The sequence below is a fragment of the Anolis carolinensis genome, chromosome 2, assembly GCF_035594765.1.
Source record: "Anolis carolinensis isolate JA03-04 chromosome 2, rAnoCar3.1.pri, whole genome shotgun sequence".
Taxonomy (NCBI): Eukaryota; Metazoa; Chordata; class Lepidosauria; order Squamata; family Dactyloidae; genus Anolis; species Anolis carolinensis.
The window spans coordinates 190,963,517-190,983,062 of record NC_085842.1 but is presented as its reverse complement, the minus strand read 5'-3'; the positions used below and the strand labels follow the sequence as shown (position 1 = coordinate 190,983,062).

Below are 19,546 nucleotides of genomic sequence, written 5' to 3'. Positions count from 1 at the left end.
TATATGAACCCACTGAGCATGTAGCTTTGCTCTCATTCTATGGCTGATTGTTCCCTAACACTGCCCAAGAATTCTCATATATTCACTCTGCCAGTATAAAAACTTCACTTATGTTGGCTATGGGCCACGCTAGAGAAAACCTGATACTTATGATTCAACTACACTTAAGAGCTATTACCAGGAGGAAAAGGCAAGACCTGGTGGTGGAAATGGGAGTTGTGTTAGACTGCAATGACACTGGTGCCATAGCACTTGGTAAAATTCTCCCTTAAGAGTGGAAGAACTCTCTTAGGCACTAGAGACTTTGTATAGTTCTTTGGCAGTGGGAATCAATTGTTCCAAAATAAGCCAGTAACCTTCTGACTCTTTTAACACTGGTACCCCTTTGCTCAATGTATATTTGGATTTACACAAGAGATGTCTCTTGAATTTAGGCTTTCATTATTGTTCCACAGCATTGCCAGTTTTGGTGTGTTCTGCCAAGAAAAAAATATGCTTTCTTGGCTCAAAAGCCCACTCCCAAAGCCAAGCGACCTGGCCCTATTTTGCTTTGCCTTTCTCTCAAGCAAATTTGTCTGTTCAATTTCATTTGTTCATGAAATTGGCAGATATTTTCTTTTCTCTTTCTCTAGGCCTCACTAGCATTTAAGGGATTTCAGATGCAGATATAACTACACTTGGCTTTATGGACTGCATAGAAATCAAGCTTCCACCCTAAAAATATCTTCCATTAGACTTTTTATTAGTGAGATTGTACCTGACATAATTTGCCCCTTATTAAACTCACTGGGCTGATTTTCTTGGGCGACATATGCAGCCTCCTCTACTGGTTTTGTGACCTGCAAGCTAATGGCCCCCAGTATCTTTTTAGCATGTTTTTTAAAAAAATTCCTGTAACCCTCCAGAACCAGCTTTTTGGGCTAAACAGAATGCAAGCCAAGTCCCCCCACTTCATATTGATGCTGGATGCAACCCTCCCCCCCCCCTGCATCCAGATATAAATCTTTGCAGCTCTAGGTGATATTTTTCTTCTTAATCACACTTTCATTTTAGAGCTATGCCTGTTTTTGTTGTTGGCGTTCCAAGAGTTACCTGGTTGCCTCTGAAAAAGTAATCTTTGCATTGGTGCTTTATACAGGCTAACATGCGTGTTCCACAGTGTACCTCTTTCATTTGGCATCCTCAAAGTCACACTCCTCCCCCATCAGGTTGAGTTCTGTGTAAAAAAGAAGCCTATTTAGAAATGCCCTTTTCAATAAAACTGTTTAAAGTGAGAGCAAGGATGAGCCCACTGCCCCTCTCCCTTTCATCATATCTTCAACACCTGCCTTTGTAGTTCCTATGTTGGAGGGTTCATCCCTGCAGTGACAGGTTTCCTCAACTTAGGTATGGCATCACACTTTTACTGTATTCACTGCAGAGCCTACGTGAATCAAACCAGCTCCCTGGCAGAGGTCTTTAGCCTCAAATATGCAGATGGGTGTGGGGACGAGCAACAGTGATGTGAGAGATTGGATCCAAAGGTCCATTCTCACTCATGAGATATTACTTAAGTGTACATAAGTGAGGTGGGGGGAGGGGTGAAATTCCAGGTAAGGCTAGAAGTGTATCTCTTGCTAGAAATTTCTGGGATAAAAATTTATCTTTGCTGTTTTGCTCGATGCCATACATTTGTCTCAGTGATTTCAACTGTTTTGAATGTGGTAATAGGACCGCTTGCACAACAAATAGTTGTAATTATACATTGCTTTAAATTCCACCATAAGCTGCCCTGAGTTCCATACTGGGAGAAATGTGGGATGAAAATAAAATACCAGAACTAAAAAAAACAGACACATTTTCAATATGTGAAACGCGTGACTTGGGAAACGCCTTAACATTCCACAGCAGGAAGTAGAAAACATACCATTTGGAAGACATGGAGCTATAACAACACTGGGAGGTGGATTTGAGTAAAGACATAGTGGGTCCAACTTGCCTAGCCAACGTGTTTGCCTGCAGTGGGATTTCAGGCAGGGTGAAATAATTACCAATATAGACTGATCTTTCCAACATTGGTGTGATCTCGGGTTGGATTTTTGGAGTTGATACTATAAAAAATAGCAACACAGTAGTCAGTTTGCGCTGTTCTGTTGCTTGCAGTTCTATAGGCCAGAAACATGTTATACAATAGTGTTGTAAGAAAGAGCACACATCCACATAAATTTAAACTTTTCAATTTTATTAAATATCTCTTTCATTAAATGGATGCATTATTATCACTACTGCCATTTCATCTCAGCCTCTTGGGATTGTTCCACCTTCAAGCATTCCCTTCATAACTGAAGAAACCAAAGGAAATGACCAGACCCCTGCCAGGAAGATGATGTTCAGTCTCTTGATGTTTCATAACTCTAAAGAGGCAAGTCAGACAGAAAAATGGTCATGGTAATAAGACTCAGAACTGTGGGAGAAGAAAGGGGTGGGGGCAAGGATGAATACAAGCATCACAAAAACCGCCAGAATACTTGGTTTCTTCATTGGTAGCCACCAGACTCATCAAAGATACTGACTAGCCTTGAAGATGGTCCTTCATTATTGAGGGAGAAAGAGGCACAGTACAGATTATGAGCTCAAATCGATTGGTAAAGCATGCTGCTGCCATTACCCCCCAGCCATGCATTACCTGTCCTGCAGTAAAATAGCTCCAGTCTCTGAGGCTGCTGACCTAGCATCAAAGTCCTGTGGAAATATTTCACAAAAAGGAAAAATATATATAAGCAGTTTCATCAAATCTGAATGGTAATTATTTCCATACCCAAAGCTTGCTTCTGAAATTATCATTTGGAACAAAAACATTTTGCAGCATTCATAGGTCCTTGAGATGGACTATACTATTAGGAAACTGCTGAGGTAAAAACTAGAATTCTGTCACTTTTAAATGCAAGATCAGTAGGTTTATGACAACTGGAAATAAATTATACAAAATTATACAAAACACAAAAAACAGTTTCTTAATGTGAAGTAAAGCATATCCAGAAATCTAGACTCCTCTCCTGCTTTAGAATCACAGAACTTACCTGGCTGCACTCCAGTTGCTCCTCAGCTTAGCTCACTTCTGCTACCACAGCTAGACTGGGAGAGAAGTGCTTGAAATAATAAAAGTACAGGAATGAGGATAATAACTAACTGGGGACTGATTTCCTTTCTTTTGCCCATTCCACATTCCTCAGAACCCTGGCTTTGTATGTCAAAAACATTCTCTTGATTGTCCTTTCTCAACATTTTTGTTTGCATATGTCAAAAGCATAGACTTGTCCTTTCTCAACATTTTGTTTGTCCCATGACAACCAGTTTAATGATTTCACCTTTTGCCAATGAGTTGCCTGGAAAAGCTTCACCCAAAAATGTGTGCTATTTAGTAGGGGGAGGAAGAATGAGTGCAGTATGAGGAATCAAGAGAACCCAGGAAGCAAACTAAATGAGGTCAAAAAGGCACGGAAACAAAGATAACTGAAATGCTATTATCAGAGATGGTATTATTTATTACATTCATAAAATCTTTCCGCTAGGACGGAAGTCAAAGGGGTATGTGGCTTCAACATGTCTCTCATTCAAATACTATTCAATACAGACTTGCTTAGCTCCAGTAAAGTGCCCGCATTTAACCTTTAAAGACTTGTACACAGAAGATCACAAAAAGTTAACGGGTATAAAATAATGAGGAATTTGACAAAAAAAGCATCATATAGAAATGTGTATTTCAGAAAGTATGCAGTGTGAGCAGGACAGAAAATTTCACATTTAAATCGTTCAGTTGCCCATCTTTAACTTAGCAGGAGGAAAATGTCTGAAATGTGTTCTTGCAACCTAGAATGAAATAATGAAGAGTCACTTTACTTTTAAATCTATCAGGGATGAGCTTTTCTAACCACATCAGATTCTTTATGTGACATCTTTTTAGGGGGCTATAGCTCAGAGAGTAGCTGCTTATAGGAGACCAAATATGAATACCTGGCGACTCCTTTTGGGGGGCATTTTCTACAATGATTCTACTCCTATCTAACATACCAGTTCCAAGGATTTCTGTTCAGCTCCATGGCTTTCAAGCTCTGGAGTGCCACAGGGTTCTACCTTATTTCTCTCCCTTCAATGCTTCCTGAGTGATGCCATTGAGGCTTTAGCATCGAGTGCCATCAGTATGCTAGTGACACTCAGCTCTATTTTATGTCATCAATTAGCTAGGGCTATGCAGGATCTGACCCAGTGCCTGGATTCTATAATGGGTTGGAGGAAGGCCAGTAAACTGACTATCAATAAGAGGAGGCCCTGTGGGTTGGTGGCTCTTGAGTCTAAGAAATGGGCAAACAACCTGTCCTGAATGAGGTTGCACTCTGCTTGAAGGAACATTCAATAAATCAGGTTTAAAAGAACACTGAACTTCAGGATGGATAAAAAGGTTTCATCAGACTAATAATAAGAAAACTTTATTTATATACTTTTCTATCTCCCCAAAGGGACTCAGGGTAGTGAAGGAAAAGGGTAAGTTGTAGTGCATGAACTGGATGCTATTATAGAATCATAGAACAATAGAGTTGGAAAAGACCACATGAGCCATCTAGTCCAACCCCTTGCCTTGCCATGCAAGAAAAGCACAAAGTACACTTGAAAGATGGCCATCCAGCTTCTGTATACAAGCTTCCAAGGAAGGAGCTTCTACCACACTCTGAGGTAGAGAGTTCCACTGCTGAACAGCTCGTATGGTCAGCAAGTTCTTTCTAATGTTCAGGTGGAATTTCCTTTCCTGAATGTGTAATCTCCTTTCCTGTACTAACAGAAAACTTCCACTGACACCAATGGTCTCCCCACTACCTCACTCAGAAGCCAATCTGTTGCATGGAGAAGGGCAAGGAGGATGGAGATATCCAGAAACTACATCTAGTTTGCAAATTGTTGGTTTACCAGTTATATGAAACAAAATTGTCACATTCCAAATGGTTTTGGCAGAAAATAATTTTTCCTTTATTATCTTCATCTCAAAATTGCATCCCAAATTAGCTATATCCTGTGGGCAGGTGGATATGCCCTGTATTTACATTGCAGCAGTTGTTTAATCACACCAGCATTCCTATACTTGTGTACATGGATCTGTGTATGTTTTTATATTTGCCCTTAAAAGTGTTATTTCCTTGTCAAGCTTTTGTTTACAATTTGAAAAGAGAGATGCAAGTATTTAATTAATTTGGGTTCTACCTTGCTCCTGAAACCAGGCTCAATGGGGATTTTCGAAAGAATAAAACAAATGGCAAATGTATTAGTGAACATTTTAACATGACAATTTAAACCCCTCTCCCGTCCCAGCCCAATCATTCTTTAGCATTGCTCCAAAGGTTGTTGGACCCATGGAGTTCCTGCTCTTATAAACTGTGTGCCCATCTTGCAACCTGGAAAGAAAGAGGAATATTGTAGATAAAATAAAACATAAAGCAGTACAGACATCCACAGAGCAAGCAACTGTGGCAGGTCCACCCTCTTGAATCCTCCAAGAGAGTACAAAACGCTTCGTGAAAATCCCCCGTAAAATAACAGAATTCCATTTCAGTTTCTGAAAAGGCAGGCACTGTACCAACAGTGCAGGGAGCCTTGTGACCAATTTAAAAGATAGGCCACTGCTCTTAGGGGCTTTCAATAGAGGCAGGCTTGGGAATTTGGAACTTTCAAGGGCAACAGAAACAACTTTGGAGACCAAACTTTGCTCACCTATCACACGCCTACCTAAAAATGAGTAACAGGATCTCTTCTAAGGTGCTCCAATACATTACATGCATTGTGATCAAAGAACTCAAGTGAAGTTACACAATAAACTGCACAGGGCTGTGCTGTCATAAGATTTTTAGAACCATTAAGAGCAAATAATTTCTACCTGAAGACTTGTTCTCTGAAGCATATTCATAATTTCGTTATATCTCACAACCTGACCTAAGGCATGCTAATCAACAATGAAGAGCTGGAGAACCACACTGTGCTTTTCAGAGGATCAACACCAATCTTAGCTCAGTTTATCTTAGACGATGTAAAGAAATTTCAAGGGGTACCTTGTTCTAATCATAAATATAGTCAGGCTCATATATGTCTCAGCATCACTAAATTGCTTTCACTAACCTATATTTTCCAGGAGTGAAATCAATCCTTTTTAATATCATAGCATCCATTTATCTAAATGAAAACTAAACGAAATATACAAGGATGTCTTCAAATGACAGACTATGGCCAGACCATTTCTAAGACGTATTTTTCTTATGGTAGAGACTCTTAAAAATAGTTAAAATCTTGGTGGATTGACTCTGATGTGGTATCATGCAGTAACTATAATTAGCCAGTAATTAAAAACCCTCTTGTAGCAATTGTTTGCACATCTACTAGTTTTCAATGTGTGCCATGCTTGGTGTTTCAAGGGATAATAGTATAATTATCTGTATGAAAAATCAGAGAACCAAGAAAAAGTAAAAATTAACAAGTGTTGAAACCACACATACTTCTCATTTTCCAGTTAATGAAAGATTCTTCCCAATGAGCTCTATTTTGTTCACTAAGCATTGCTCTCCATAAGTGAGTTGTCAGGGGTGGGGTAATGGTCTGATGGTGCCAAATCTTCCTTGGAATTTTTGAGAATCTGGGCCACAAGGTCAAATTACTCATTTTGTTTATATTTATATTCAAATTTCTCATATATATATATTTTACCTCAAAGCAAATGAGATGTGCTTTTTGGAGGAAAAGTAACCCTCTAATGAATTAAAGGAAGTAATAGCATTTTTGGTATGGAAGTGTTTCATATATTTAGAACAAGAAAGTGGTGGCTAATACAAAGCAAGAGTGGGATGAACTGCTTAGTACAGTTCCTTGATGAATAAGTGTCACAACATTAATGAACAGCTCTCCATAGTGGCTTTTAGTCAGCATTCAAGATTAAACGGTTAGGTGATGTTAAAACATCCATTATGGTGGATAAGAATTGACCAAGAATCAGACTCACCAAGCAGATTGACAAGTCAGGGAAGCTGCCTCTCATCTTTGCACGTTACATCAGCTAATGTTTTGGAATCCATCTCTCCCCACATGGCAGCATTCTCAGTTCACGGGTGCCCATCTGCATTAGTATCTTCTTCTGCTGCCACCTACCAGTTTTATTACTCTGTTGCAGCACAAGGGTATATAGAGAAGTTCTTGTTCAGCTCACAAAAATTGATACAATGGGGATCCTTTTAAGGCACCAAGGTTTATTCCAAGATTTTCCCCTGCATCCTCCCCCATACCCATAACAAAAGCAGTGGACAGAAGAAAACTGAGTCTTTTGGAAGTCATCCATGTGGATAGAGCTATATGGATAAAGGAGTGATTACATACGAAGATTCAAATGCCCTCAGGTATCTCTATGACATTTCAGCAGGAAAAAATGTGCAACAATGTTGGCTGAACTGAATTAATCTAATTTTGAATGTAGTACTTCTAGTGGGCTATTTAATTCTGTCTTCTGCTCAGGTACATAGACATGAGCCAAGAAGAATAAAAGACCAAACAAGCTGTCTGAATGCACAGGTCTCACAGCCATAATCCTTTGGTAGTTGTGGTGATGGGGAGTGACAAAAACACATAAACAAAAAAAACCCATCCTTTGTTTTCAAAACTGCTAAAGGATTCCTTTACAATATTTCTCAAAGTATCCGCTGCTTCAGTACCACGTTCCTCCCTCTTAACCAGACTAAACACAAAGTCTGGCACCAGAAACAATAGAAGATGTCACCTTTACAGATGTAAAGAAAGAAGAACACTGTATCCAGAGCTAGTCACATGGCTATACCAAAAAGGGAGGGGGAATGTGAGAGATCTCACTAAGGATTACTTTCTTCAATTGCCAGCTCACAAGAGATTTATCAAATTAACAGCAGCACAACATTTTACCTTTTTAGTCTATTTGCAAGCCAAAAAAGATTTCACCAGTCTCCATGAAGTAGAAAAATGATTAGTGGGAAAAGGGAACCAAGACATAGAGTCCCCCACCAGCAGAATTAATGCAGATGTTTTTGCCCTTTTAAACATGTTATGCCTGTGTTGTGTACAGAGGAAAATTACAACAGAGATGACTGCACCTAAGCAACTCCCTCACCAGATGAATCAAACCAAATGTTTTACCCTTTTTTGACAATACTGTATATGTGGTTACATATAGAGGCAAATCACAAGGGGGAGTGGTGCATTTGGTGAAAGACTTGCAAAATTGATCATTTCTTCAAAAAGCATCAAGTACCATTTGGTATAGCAGTCAATGCACAGATATCAACACAAAGAAGCCTTGCCAGTGATTTGAAGAAAAAAATCTCCCTTTAGTATATCGGAGAAAGAATTTTGCTTTGTTTTAAAATATATCCCCATTAACAATTTTAAAACTTAATATTGCATTAAACTAGCTGAGGAACGTTTTTGCTCAAGATAGAACACGAAACAGAAAACAATTTTAGGCTTAACAACATGCTAGAATAATGATCTTTTGCGGCATTATGAATACTTAAAATAATTTGGGAATTTTTATCTGAAGCATTTGTGGTTCCCCATGAATTCTTTCAACTTAGTTCTTGTATTTCTACATAAAACTCTCTGCTAATACACTGTTTTCTAGGCATAATCTTAGTCACCAAAATATTATTTGCAAAGTACTATGCTAGGCAGCAGGTTAGAAATTCCTCAAATATGCTCACCTTCACAATCTTGACAAAGAAACCACCATACTCCAACCTGTCCAACTGTATCTTTTATATACATTTTTACACCTAGTTTTTCATACCTGTTATTAATTGATGTCGATTAGTTTTGTGCTGTGCCCCTGGAAAGCACCAAAGCCCTGTAGAAACTTAAGCCAAGAGTGTATATTTTGAGTGCGGGCGGGATAAATGAAAAGGGGGAGAGAGGAACAGAGAAGAGTGGAGATGGTAGTATTTATGGAATTACATACCATCCCTTCACCCCTTTCTAATAATACATGCAGTTTAATTTCATCCTTGCCATGAACACATTTGAATATATGAATCTAGAAGTTTTATTAAAACCTGACTCTAGCAGAACAAAAAAACACACACACAAAAGAGGGAAAGGGGGTCAATGTACTTCCTAAGACTCTTTATTTCAATAAAGCAGTCTTATTAAGATCAGAGAAGAGAAGAAATTAAAGTTAGAAAACACGGGATGATCAAAAGAGCTGAAAGTTACCTGCCAACAGGTCGGTACTGGATGCCACCAATCTGCTGCGTTTACTGTTTTACCACAGGGGGGAAAAGTTTAGGGAAGAACATTCTCAAGGATTTTTCACAAGGTTTCTCTCTTGCCATCAGAAAGGGGAGAAGGGAAGTTTTTCTCTGGATTGTTTGACTTTTTTTGACTCCTGAAAAGTTTTGCAAAGAACAGCAAGAAAGTGTGAATTGTTAGAAAAATATGAAAAAGGGGATAGCAGTATATTCACATATTAGAACAGTTTTCATTAAGTTACAAACTCCCATGGCCCCAAAACATCAATTTATTAGCAGTGCATTAAACAAATAAAAGACATTAAACTGAAAACTGTAACATGAGCTATGGAATGTTCGAACAGTGATCCATACCACCATCAGAGCATCCCAGAAATCACCCTTCAAGGTCAGAGAAATTCAAATAAAAAACAGAAAACAAAAGAGAAAAAGTAATGTTTGTTATAAATCCTACAATACTTTAGAAATTCCAAGAACAGTGAAAAATTAAAAATAAAAGAGACAGTAGCAGCAGAGGTTACCTGTCCGAGCACCTACAATTCCATAGAGAGAACAGGAGTGGGTCGTGAGTCTCACACCAGCCAAATAGCTCAAAAACCTTCTCAAAAAGAGTGAGCCATGAGAAAGAATTGTACATGTTGATACACATTTCAAAGTTTAAGCCCATACACATTTAACCAACTTGGGCTCTTTTCATCTGGAAGGCTTATAAGTTTAAAATAAGTCATCCTATACGAGGAGTCTACTGAGTGTCCAGTGCAGCAGTAGTGTCTTTTTTAAAAAAGCATAGCAGGTCCAGAGCACTCTTCATCGTAGATCTTCTGTGTGATCCATTGCTGGGAAAAGTCAGTATGATACAATCACACAATTTGGACATGGAGTGCAAACCAACAACAGAAGTAGTCCAGGACCATGCTGTCTTTTCCATCATGTATTACTGATTATCTATCACAATATTCCAGAATGGCAGGAAGATTTATAAATGTTTTAAACACATTACACCATTAAAGATCTGAAAATATACAAAGCTATAAACACAATCTGCAATTCTGTACAATACAAAATTCATATATATCATAATTTGAACTGCAAAATTTGTCATATATATATATAAAAAAGATACATGGAACTCGATCAAGCTCCATCATTATCCCAACCCTGAGGAGCAGCTTCCAGTGTAATGATGTGTTCCAGCACTGCTTGTGGTGGCACTATGGTTTCTGGCTTAACAATGGTTTATTTCAACATAATGTTCCAAACGGTGGTGAGCAATGTTGCTTCGTAATGTATGTGAGTGAAGCCAATATTGTTGGGGACATGGCAACGTACAGCACTACTGTGCATGGAAGCTATATTCTGTTTAAGAGAACAATATTTTCCTTACCTATCACAGTCCTCATGTTTTAAAAACTTTCTTCCACAACATGATTCAACAATAGCTACAACTGGGAAAGTAAGAGAGATCTATTATCCCTGTATGGTATCTTCTGTGAACTTTTGGTAAGAATTGGCAGCTTCTGCTTACATAAAATGTGAGTCTAATCTTCACCCACAGATTATCCAATCTTTTTAAAAACACAATCAGTGATCATCTCATGAGAAACAGATAAACCAAAGTATGAAAAGGATTTCACGTTTTGTTGTTTTTCAGTAAGTGGTTGTTTACTTTTTAAAAATCATTCATTGCAGTATAATGCTGTAAAATAATTCTAGGAACTGGGTGTGGGAGTCTGAAGTAGAAATGACAGTTGCCAAAATCTGTTTTGTTTCACCTATGTATTAACATAATATAGCCCAAAATTAGAACTGTCAGGGTTATCAGCTCCTTCTTCGACTGAATTTGTGTGGCTTTTGTGTGTGTTTTGCTAAAACAGGGTTATTTGTTTGTTGACACTCCTAAAGGATGCTCAGTGTTTAATCATGGTAAAAAATATCCAGCTGGATTTTCATGGAAACTTGTATTTAAGACACACATGTAGTTAGCAGATAGCTGAAGCACCACCAAATCATCCTTTGCATCTTACACTTTTTCCTTCACCAGCTAATGCCAACATTCAGCCTTCGGTTGGATTTTAATAATGATAGTAATAATAGTATTTTTACTTTTACAAAAAAAACCCTGCAATTACACTTTTAAACAAAAAGCTGTACAAATAGGCATAATCAAACCTTCGTGAGAACAGGTTAACATTTTTCTGTTTATTGTCTCCTGACGTCTTTGCATAGTGTCCACACGCTGTGTATACTTAAAATCCAAGTGAGAGCAAGATAGCCAGAGGGAAGAAGAGGCCAGAGGGATGAAGCTCAGAGCCTTGGAGGGCAGGAGAGACATGCCGCCCTGAAGCCTCCACATAAAAGCAGCACTGCAGATACAAGCTGCTCGCCTTTCAAAAACTTTTCATGAACCATTTTCTGTTGCAAATGTTTTAATTGGTGGTGTTTGGTTGCTGTTTCTAAAATAATAGCATTTGTGTTTATATTTCTCTATCATGTCAATGCTGTATATACCCCAAAGAAAACAAAGAGTGAGAAATGGGTGAGGAGGAGGAAGATGAGGCCATTAAAACAGACCCAAAGCTCCTGTTTTGATTCTTTTATCAAATTTAATAAGAAAATGCACAGCCAGAAGTATCAGGTCAGGTGGGGTTTGGGAAAGGAGATCATCAGGCATTCTGGAAAAAAGAGTGACGAACTGGACAGACAAAACCAATGACAAAACAAAGCAAAATACAGACACATACATAAGGGCCTGAGATCCACATATCTGTGGCCTTAAATTATTATCCCATTCTGGCTGGGCCTTGAGGGCAAAGTATTGTGTGTTTGTTTTCCCAAAACCAAAAACTGTGTATTTCTCTTCAGGATTTATCTTTAAAAAATCAGGCTACTTCAGATTTTAATATGTTGTATAAAGAAAGTTACTAATAAAAGTAGTAATATTTAATCCAAAGTAATTTTGCAATTTGCAATCACTTCAACCCTCCTCCACACCCCCTCCCACATTATTCTAGGTAATAGGATTTTTTTTTTGTTCTTTGGAAAGTGTCTACTTTTTGCTGCTGTTGCTGTTAAATAGTGGTAATGTTAAACAATATGGGCATTTTCAAGTTTAGCCAATATTGAAGATGCAAGCATGGAAGAAAGAAGTGTTGGATGAGTATGTATTAAAAATGAAACAGAAACATAGTATTTATCTTGCAAAAAAGACTAGAACACTAACAAATACAAGTCAATGCACATTTGTTTTAAACTAGTGTTATTCTTTTTCACGTTGGATTTAACATTATTTTGTACACCAAAAGTTAACAGTGCTGTTTATCTTTGCCTTTTGTGCAAAAGAAAACATGCCACTTCTGCCATTAATGAGCTAAGATGGAAGGAAATGTATACACATCTTCTCCAGCCCCCCCGCAACCCAGAATTAAAAATTGTTTTAAAAATCCACACACAGTAGCATTTGCTTTAAATATGCATGTATGGACACAACCCCAGCTATTAATACTGAAATGGCAGAAGTTGCAGGTTTGTCTCAAAACCTCATGCTGAACAAACAGATGCTGCAGTTGGTTAAACTGCCCAAGGGCAAGACTTATGTGGCCGATATGAGCTGTTTCTCAAGGATGCAAGTTCTTACTTATTTCAGATGGGAAATTATGATATTTAGAACCTCTGCTGAAACAAGAATTGACTTCCCCAACATCTCTCAACGCCTATAGGACAAAAAGGGGGTGTATAAAGTAACCAGGCGGACTGAGCTCCAATGAGGTGAGGGGATGGTTGCAGATATATTAATTCATAGATGATTTTGGAGAAGTAAACTTTCCAAACTGCAAAATCACCTATCAAGCTAAAATACATCCCCGTGAACATGCTCTGCAATGGGTTTAAATATCAAAGTGGCATCCTTAATGAAAACAAGATTTTAATTACCCCCCCCCCCCAAATGTTTTTATAACAGGGCAACACCAATTGGAAATTGGTTGTCAAAAGTATCAAGTAAATATATGTTCTGCAAGATTAATAAGTAGCATAAAGCAGCATTCACAGAACATGCGTGCTTTAATTTTTATCCCCAGGCTAACACCCTCCCCTCACCTCCATAGAGCTGCTTCTGATAAACAGCACTACAAGTTGGTTGTTTAAAAAAAAAGTACAAGAAAGTTGGTCATATTTATTTACATGTGGCATCACTCCACTAGGAGTTTAATCTCATTGGCTATTAGCTGGTTCATGTTGAATATGCCCCCTGGAAGCTTGGTGAGCAACTCTCTCTCTGTGGTCTCAGGGTCACTGTCGACAGAGCTGGAGCTGGCACTCATATTGTCGACAGTGGCGCTAGCTGGAGGGCCCAGCTCTGGCTCACTTGTCTCACTAGCCGTGGACACCACAGAGAGCAAGGACATGCGTCGTGTCAAGCGACCGGGGGGAAGAAGGGAAGCGGCATAGTCCGCTATGATACCAGCTACGTCAAGATTACAAGCCTTGTCAAAGGCAATGAAACCTACATTTGCATTGGCCTCACAGACGTAGAACGAGCCATCATCCTTCATTAGGAGGTCGATGCCACATACGTCCATCCCCAAAATGTTAGACACTTGGATCGCCAGTTGCTTGCCTTGTTCACTCAGTGAGCACATCATTCCTATGCCACCTGACAACAAAAAAAAGAGTTTTAAAAAATTAGGATTATGATTACTCCCCTCCCCCTCCCGTTCAGTTACTGAACTATAGAAGGACTGGGTATTTGCTACAGAGGGTCACATTGCACAACTGTAACTGTAGTTTTTCAGTGGTCATATGTGAATCTGCACCTGTGAAGTGAAATTTTCAGAACCCACTAGAACAGGCATGGGTAGACCGAGGCCTGTGGGCCAGACGTGTTCCCTTGGGCTCTTTCCTCCTGCCCTCACCAGCCCCTGTTTCCCCAGGCTGAGAGTAGAGCTGGGGGAGAGACGCGCATGGTGAGACCTCTCCGGGGCCCTTGTCAGCCGCATCTCCTTCTCCTCTCAGCCTGGAGACATAGCGGGCTGCTGTGTTCCCAGGCTAATAGGACCCCCCCCCCCCCAATACCAAAAATGTTTCCCCAAGCCTGCTCTAGAAACATTACACAAAAGTTTTGGTGGTAACCCTGAAAATCCTTGGGTGCTTTGTCCCTTTGTTTCTCATCTAAATGCTCAGTTCCATGGATGTTGAAGCAGCAGTGTTTAAGGATCTAAGAAGAAGCAGGACACATAGAATGGCTACAGACATGGATTTAAGGATATTTTCTGGACAGTTTGTAAGTCAGGTGGATGGATGAAACTATCTATTTTAAGAAATCCTGCAAAGAGAAGGCAGGTCCTCCTGTCACTTGGAAGAATACAGCACTTCAGTCCACACCGAAGGCAAATCTGACATCAAAGAAATGAAGGGCCCACTTCATGTCTGAAGTAGGTTTCTTCATCAGTCCAGGCAACATAACCTCATGACTGATGTGGAAAGACAAAATCACCTTGGGTATGAAAATCTAGTTTGAGAACCACCTTATCCTGATGAAACCAAAGGTAGGGTTGATCTACTGAGGGCGCACAGCTCACCTGCTCTCCTGGCAGACAGAATTGCCACTAAAAAGGTGTATTCCAGGAAAGTAAGAAAAAATCACAAGATGCTATCAATTCATGGGGCTATCTGAATAGTTGTACAGCACAATCACTAAACAACATTGATGTGTTACTTGGGAGACAGGCAATTGAAGCTTCTTGTAACCTTTGAGGAATTTCTTGACCATGGGGTGCTGAAAGATGATGGCTTTCTGATAATGAGGAAATTAGCTAAAATAGTCAAACAGCATTTGATGGAAGAGAACAAAAGACAGATTTCTATCCAAAACAGGGGGAAGAAAATGAAGCACAAGATGGACTCATGCCTGAACGAGGGGGAAAAGGAAGTAAGTATCTTCAGTTTTTACACAGGAGTATAGCAAATAGGATCTAAGTCACAATGCCCTGCTGGATGGCATCAGGGAGTGAAGCTAGAGAAACATCTTCCAAGCACTCAACTTGAAAGTGTCCATCCTCACTTCTCACCTGGCCATCATGAACTGTGAAGTCTGGATGGTATGGAAGCTTGATATGGTTGCCTTTGAACAGATGCCATGGGGGGCAAACCACTATTACCTGGGCTACCATGATGTGATCTAATGTACCTCGTCTCTTCAAATTTTGGATATTATACTGGTGATGCAAGGAAACAGAGAAATGTTGTATGCAAGGCAGCCTCCCCAATTAAAAAGCAAAGCATTATTGTGTACATTATTTCTCCACAAGCCCTCAAACAAAACATTTGACATTTGACACTAAGCATTCTAGGGGGCAAAGAGGGGATCCACTTTTGGACTGCCTCACATACTGAATAATATGCAAGATTGAGGCCTCTAATAAGAGTGACTTTGATAATGACCTTATTCTGCAGAAGATTTCAAAGATGTGAAATACTTTCTCTGCTTGAAATAGTAATCATCCACAAGCCTCCTATACTAGTTATTTGTTATATATAAATGTGATTGCTGATTATATTGTATGTATATACTAGCTTGGGGACCCGGCGGCATTGTTTGTTTTGGGATGTTAGGTAATAGTAGAGTCTCACTTATCCAACATTCTGGATTATCCAACGCATTTTTGTAATCGATGTTTTCAATACATCATGATATTTTGGTGCTAAATTTGTAAATACAGTAATTACTACATAGCATTACTGTCTAACAACTCTATGTTGTTAGAAGCTGTGGGAGGGACTACAGACCATATGACCCTTAGTTATGAAATATAGTTATATTAGTTATGAAATATAATTTTCTTTTCTCTTTATCAGAGAGGGCAGTCTATTTCCTCTGTGTGGACTCTGAGTGAGATGCTTCAACCACAACATAATTTGATTTTGGATGGTAGAACAACCATTCAGAGCCAGACTGCAAAAACTGATATAGATAATTGATCCTTTTTAAGGTAGGTTGTATAGTATCTATGAGTGAATTTCAATTTAAGTATTTATTGTGTCAGAAGGAAATTGAGAATACAGCTATAATGTATTGAAAACCTACAAACAAAGTAAAAAAACTTGGCTGTTGTTATTCATTCATTCAGTCGTTTCAAACTCTTCGTGACCTCATTCATGGACCAGTCCATTTGGCAGCAACAGTGCCTCTGACACTGAATAGAAGACGGATGGGGGACATGGACAGGCAGGTCTATCAGTCTCTTCCTTGGAAGGACAGTGTAGAAAGAGCTGCTGTCGCTGCACAGATTACAGGTAGCTGCAACTGTGACTCTTCTAATCTTGTGTCCAAATTGTTTGTGACCCCCACCACTCACTTATGTGACCCCATTTGGGATCATGACCCCAAGTTTAAGAAACCTCGATCTAGAAGACAAAGAGGAAGTTCAGAAGAAAAATGATGTTAGCAACGTTTGCAACAAGGCGAGTGATGCCATGAAGGTGGATGAGGCAATCAGAAGACTCAGAGGGAAAAAGGGAATGTCTAATTTGAATGTGGGGGAACAATGAACAAAATTCACATCTATTGGGACCAAAGTCTTTTGTGTAGCCCTGATTTGACTGTCAAGGGCTAAAAACCTGTTCTGAGAAAGCTGATGAGCAGATGATGATTTCACTTGAAAATTCTCCATCATCTCTTTTTTTCTTGTCGGGCCTTTTTCACTCCTGTGCAGAACAGCTTATTGTCAAAGGCAACTCAGGCTGGATGTTAGCACCAGGAGAAGCTGCTGATATGGATGAGATTGTTTAGTAGAATAGTGTTTAGAGGCATCTGTCATTGAATCTGTCAGGGATCCCATCTCCTGTAAACATCTTTTAAATGTCAAATGAGCAGAAAATCCAGATGTATTTAGTGTTGGAGAGGATTGAGGACTGGTCAATACAGAAGCAGATGAAAAAACACTTAGCAGATATCAACAAGGCCTGCTTATATAAAAAGCATCTTGAATCTGAAAATCAATTATTCTGTGCTTGAGGGGTGAAAGTTTGGCAATGAACACAAGATCCGATATTATGACCTTTTCTTAGGTACAAAGGCACTAGTAATAGCCATCGCATGCAAAGATCTTAGACTTGCAAGTAGTGCACATTAAATGGATCCAGAAGCAGCCACATATCACTGAAAGAAGAGAAATTTTAGCAGACAAGCAACAATCTGAGTCAAATGGAGCCAAGATAAACATCCAACCAAATCATAGTCTGAGGGAAAATACCAATCCCAAAACGATAGAAATTTTAAAAAAACCATAGGGCCAGAACCAAAGATCCAACCCAAAAATCAAGTGTGCTTCATCCCCACAAGAGAATGGGGCTCCTAAGTATGGATGGAGTTACAAGTCCAAAACCTGATGTAAAAGCTATAGAAGATTCCAAACAACACACTGTACAGATACAGATAACACATTTGTGTGAGTCACAGAGACCACAAAGAACTGCTGAATGACAGTGTAGTATTCAAGCTTGTCACAAGGAAATACCTTGCAGGGCTGAATCAAAACAACGGAGGACATCCAAATGACAGGAGAATCCAATTCTTACTACTTCAAATCAAGTAATTTACAGAAAAACTTTCATGGGAAGAAAGATTAAAGGATGTTAAGGAAATGTAACTATACTATCTTTCAAAAAATAAAGAACTCACATTGGGGTCAGCAACTCTAATATCTGAGAGACAAAGCAAAGGAGTAAATGAAACAAAGCAAGCACATGAAAACATGATTGGATCATCCAACCAAAATGGATAGTGTTAATCCTGGACATGAGATCCATAAAAAAGACAAAGATGATAAAAATATGGATCGTTTTAAAAGGTTTTTTTTTTCCTAGACAAAATAACTAACGTTGGGCAGCTTATTACCAGTCACCCACCGGTAGTAGCAGGTGTATTTTCAACAGCCCTAGAAAATGATGATTGAACCACAGGGAGTTGCATTACTACTTGTTTATAATGTGAAAATTAAAACAATCTAAATTAAAGGAAGTCCACTAGATTGCTTTGTCAACAACACTGTACTCCCGTTTCTTTCAAACATGTTTATGTCTTCAGCTGTATCATTTTTTCCTTCTCTACTACAAAACATTTTGTTTATCAGTAACAGAACTTCATATGAAACTCCTATCACTTGAATTAGTGGTACCACAAACACTCCTTTGTGAACTCTAAATCCAACCAAGCGTATGCACATAAAAATTCTTACCAAGTGAGCAATTGCTTTGCATTCTACCATCTGTTGAACAACGCAGCATAGTACCCACTACACGGCCTCCTACCACGATGACTCGCACATCTTTGCCATGAGATTCCTGGACGTATTTTTGGAATAGGTAAGGGGCCTCATGACGAATAAGGTGGCTCAAGTCTGCCAAATGGTGCTTGTCTCTTGCCAGAAACACAGCTTTACCTGCATGAAGAGAAAAAGGCGAGAGAGGATTAGGGATTGTTCGCATCTTTGTAAAATTTATTTACTTATTTACAACGTTTATACCCCGCCCTTCTCACCCGAGGAGACTCAGGGTGAGAAGGATGGAAAAAGCAGTGCAGCTATAAAATCTCATTCTCAATGCTTGCATACACTTGGGCAGCACTGACGTATGAATGAAAATAACATTTTCAAAGCACTTTGCACATTTAGTGCTATAAAAATATTAAAATTTGAAAAAAATTTACCTTAAAGCAAACTCACAATTTCCAACGCTTATTCCAGTTCTCAACTCCCTCAGTATAGGTCTGTCAGTATCCTTCAATCTTGGCCTGTATCATTCCGTGCTATTCTAGTAGTACTAGGTTGCAAGAGAGTTTTGCAACAGGTTTTGGGTTCTCTAAATACACAAAACAGAGGGCTGCACTAATCACAGTCCAAAGATGACAAGAGATTCCAAGGTGCTGTGTATTACTAAGTGATGAACCAAATATAAACCCAATTCAGCAGTAATTGCCAGTTACAAAATCTTAGTACAATGGAACAATGGAAAATATTTAAAATTCCTGCCAAAATATGAAATCTACAGTATAAATATTTTAACAATCCTTTATAGTTTTATTAAAATATCATTTAGATGTAAATTTCATGTAACTGAATACTGCATCTAGAAATGTACCATTTGCAATATTAATTGTAATTTAAACCATTCATGGCAGTCCTAAGGTAAGAGGATTGCATATATCAGAGGTATGTCTATACAGTAAGGCCTTGTAATTATGTGCTTCTGGGGAAAGCAACCCTCATTATCCC

General features: G+C 38.9%; 1 protein-coding gene across 8 annotated transcripts in view; it reads right to left on the bottom strand.

The window, feature by feature from the left end:
• Positions 1–2,200: 2,200 nt before the first annotated feature.
• rimklb (ribosomal modification protein rimK like family member B) overlaps positions 2,201–19,546 on the bottom strand; it is a 54,834-nt gene continuing 37,488 nt past the window's right edge. For 2 of the 8 annotated variants that reach the window (XM_016991160.2, XM_062971386.1), the window contains 2 exons: positions 18,512–18,715; positions 2,201–13,929 (listed from right to left, as the gene is read on the bottom strand). In XM_016991160.2, coding sequence (XP_016846649.1) covers positions 13,466–13,929; positions 18,512–18,715 — 668 coding nt within the window. In that variant the 3' untranslated portion in view covers positions 2,201–13,465. The remainder of the gene's footprint in view (positions 13,930–18,511; positions 18,716–19,546) is intronic. The other 6 variants (XR_010003173.1, XR_010003169.1, XR_010003168.1 and 3 more) reach the window with 6 other exon arrangements.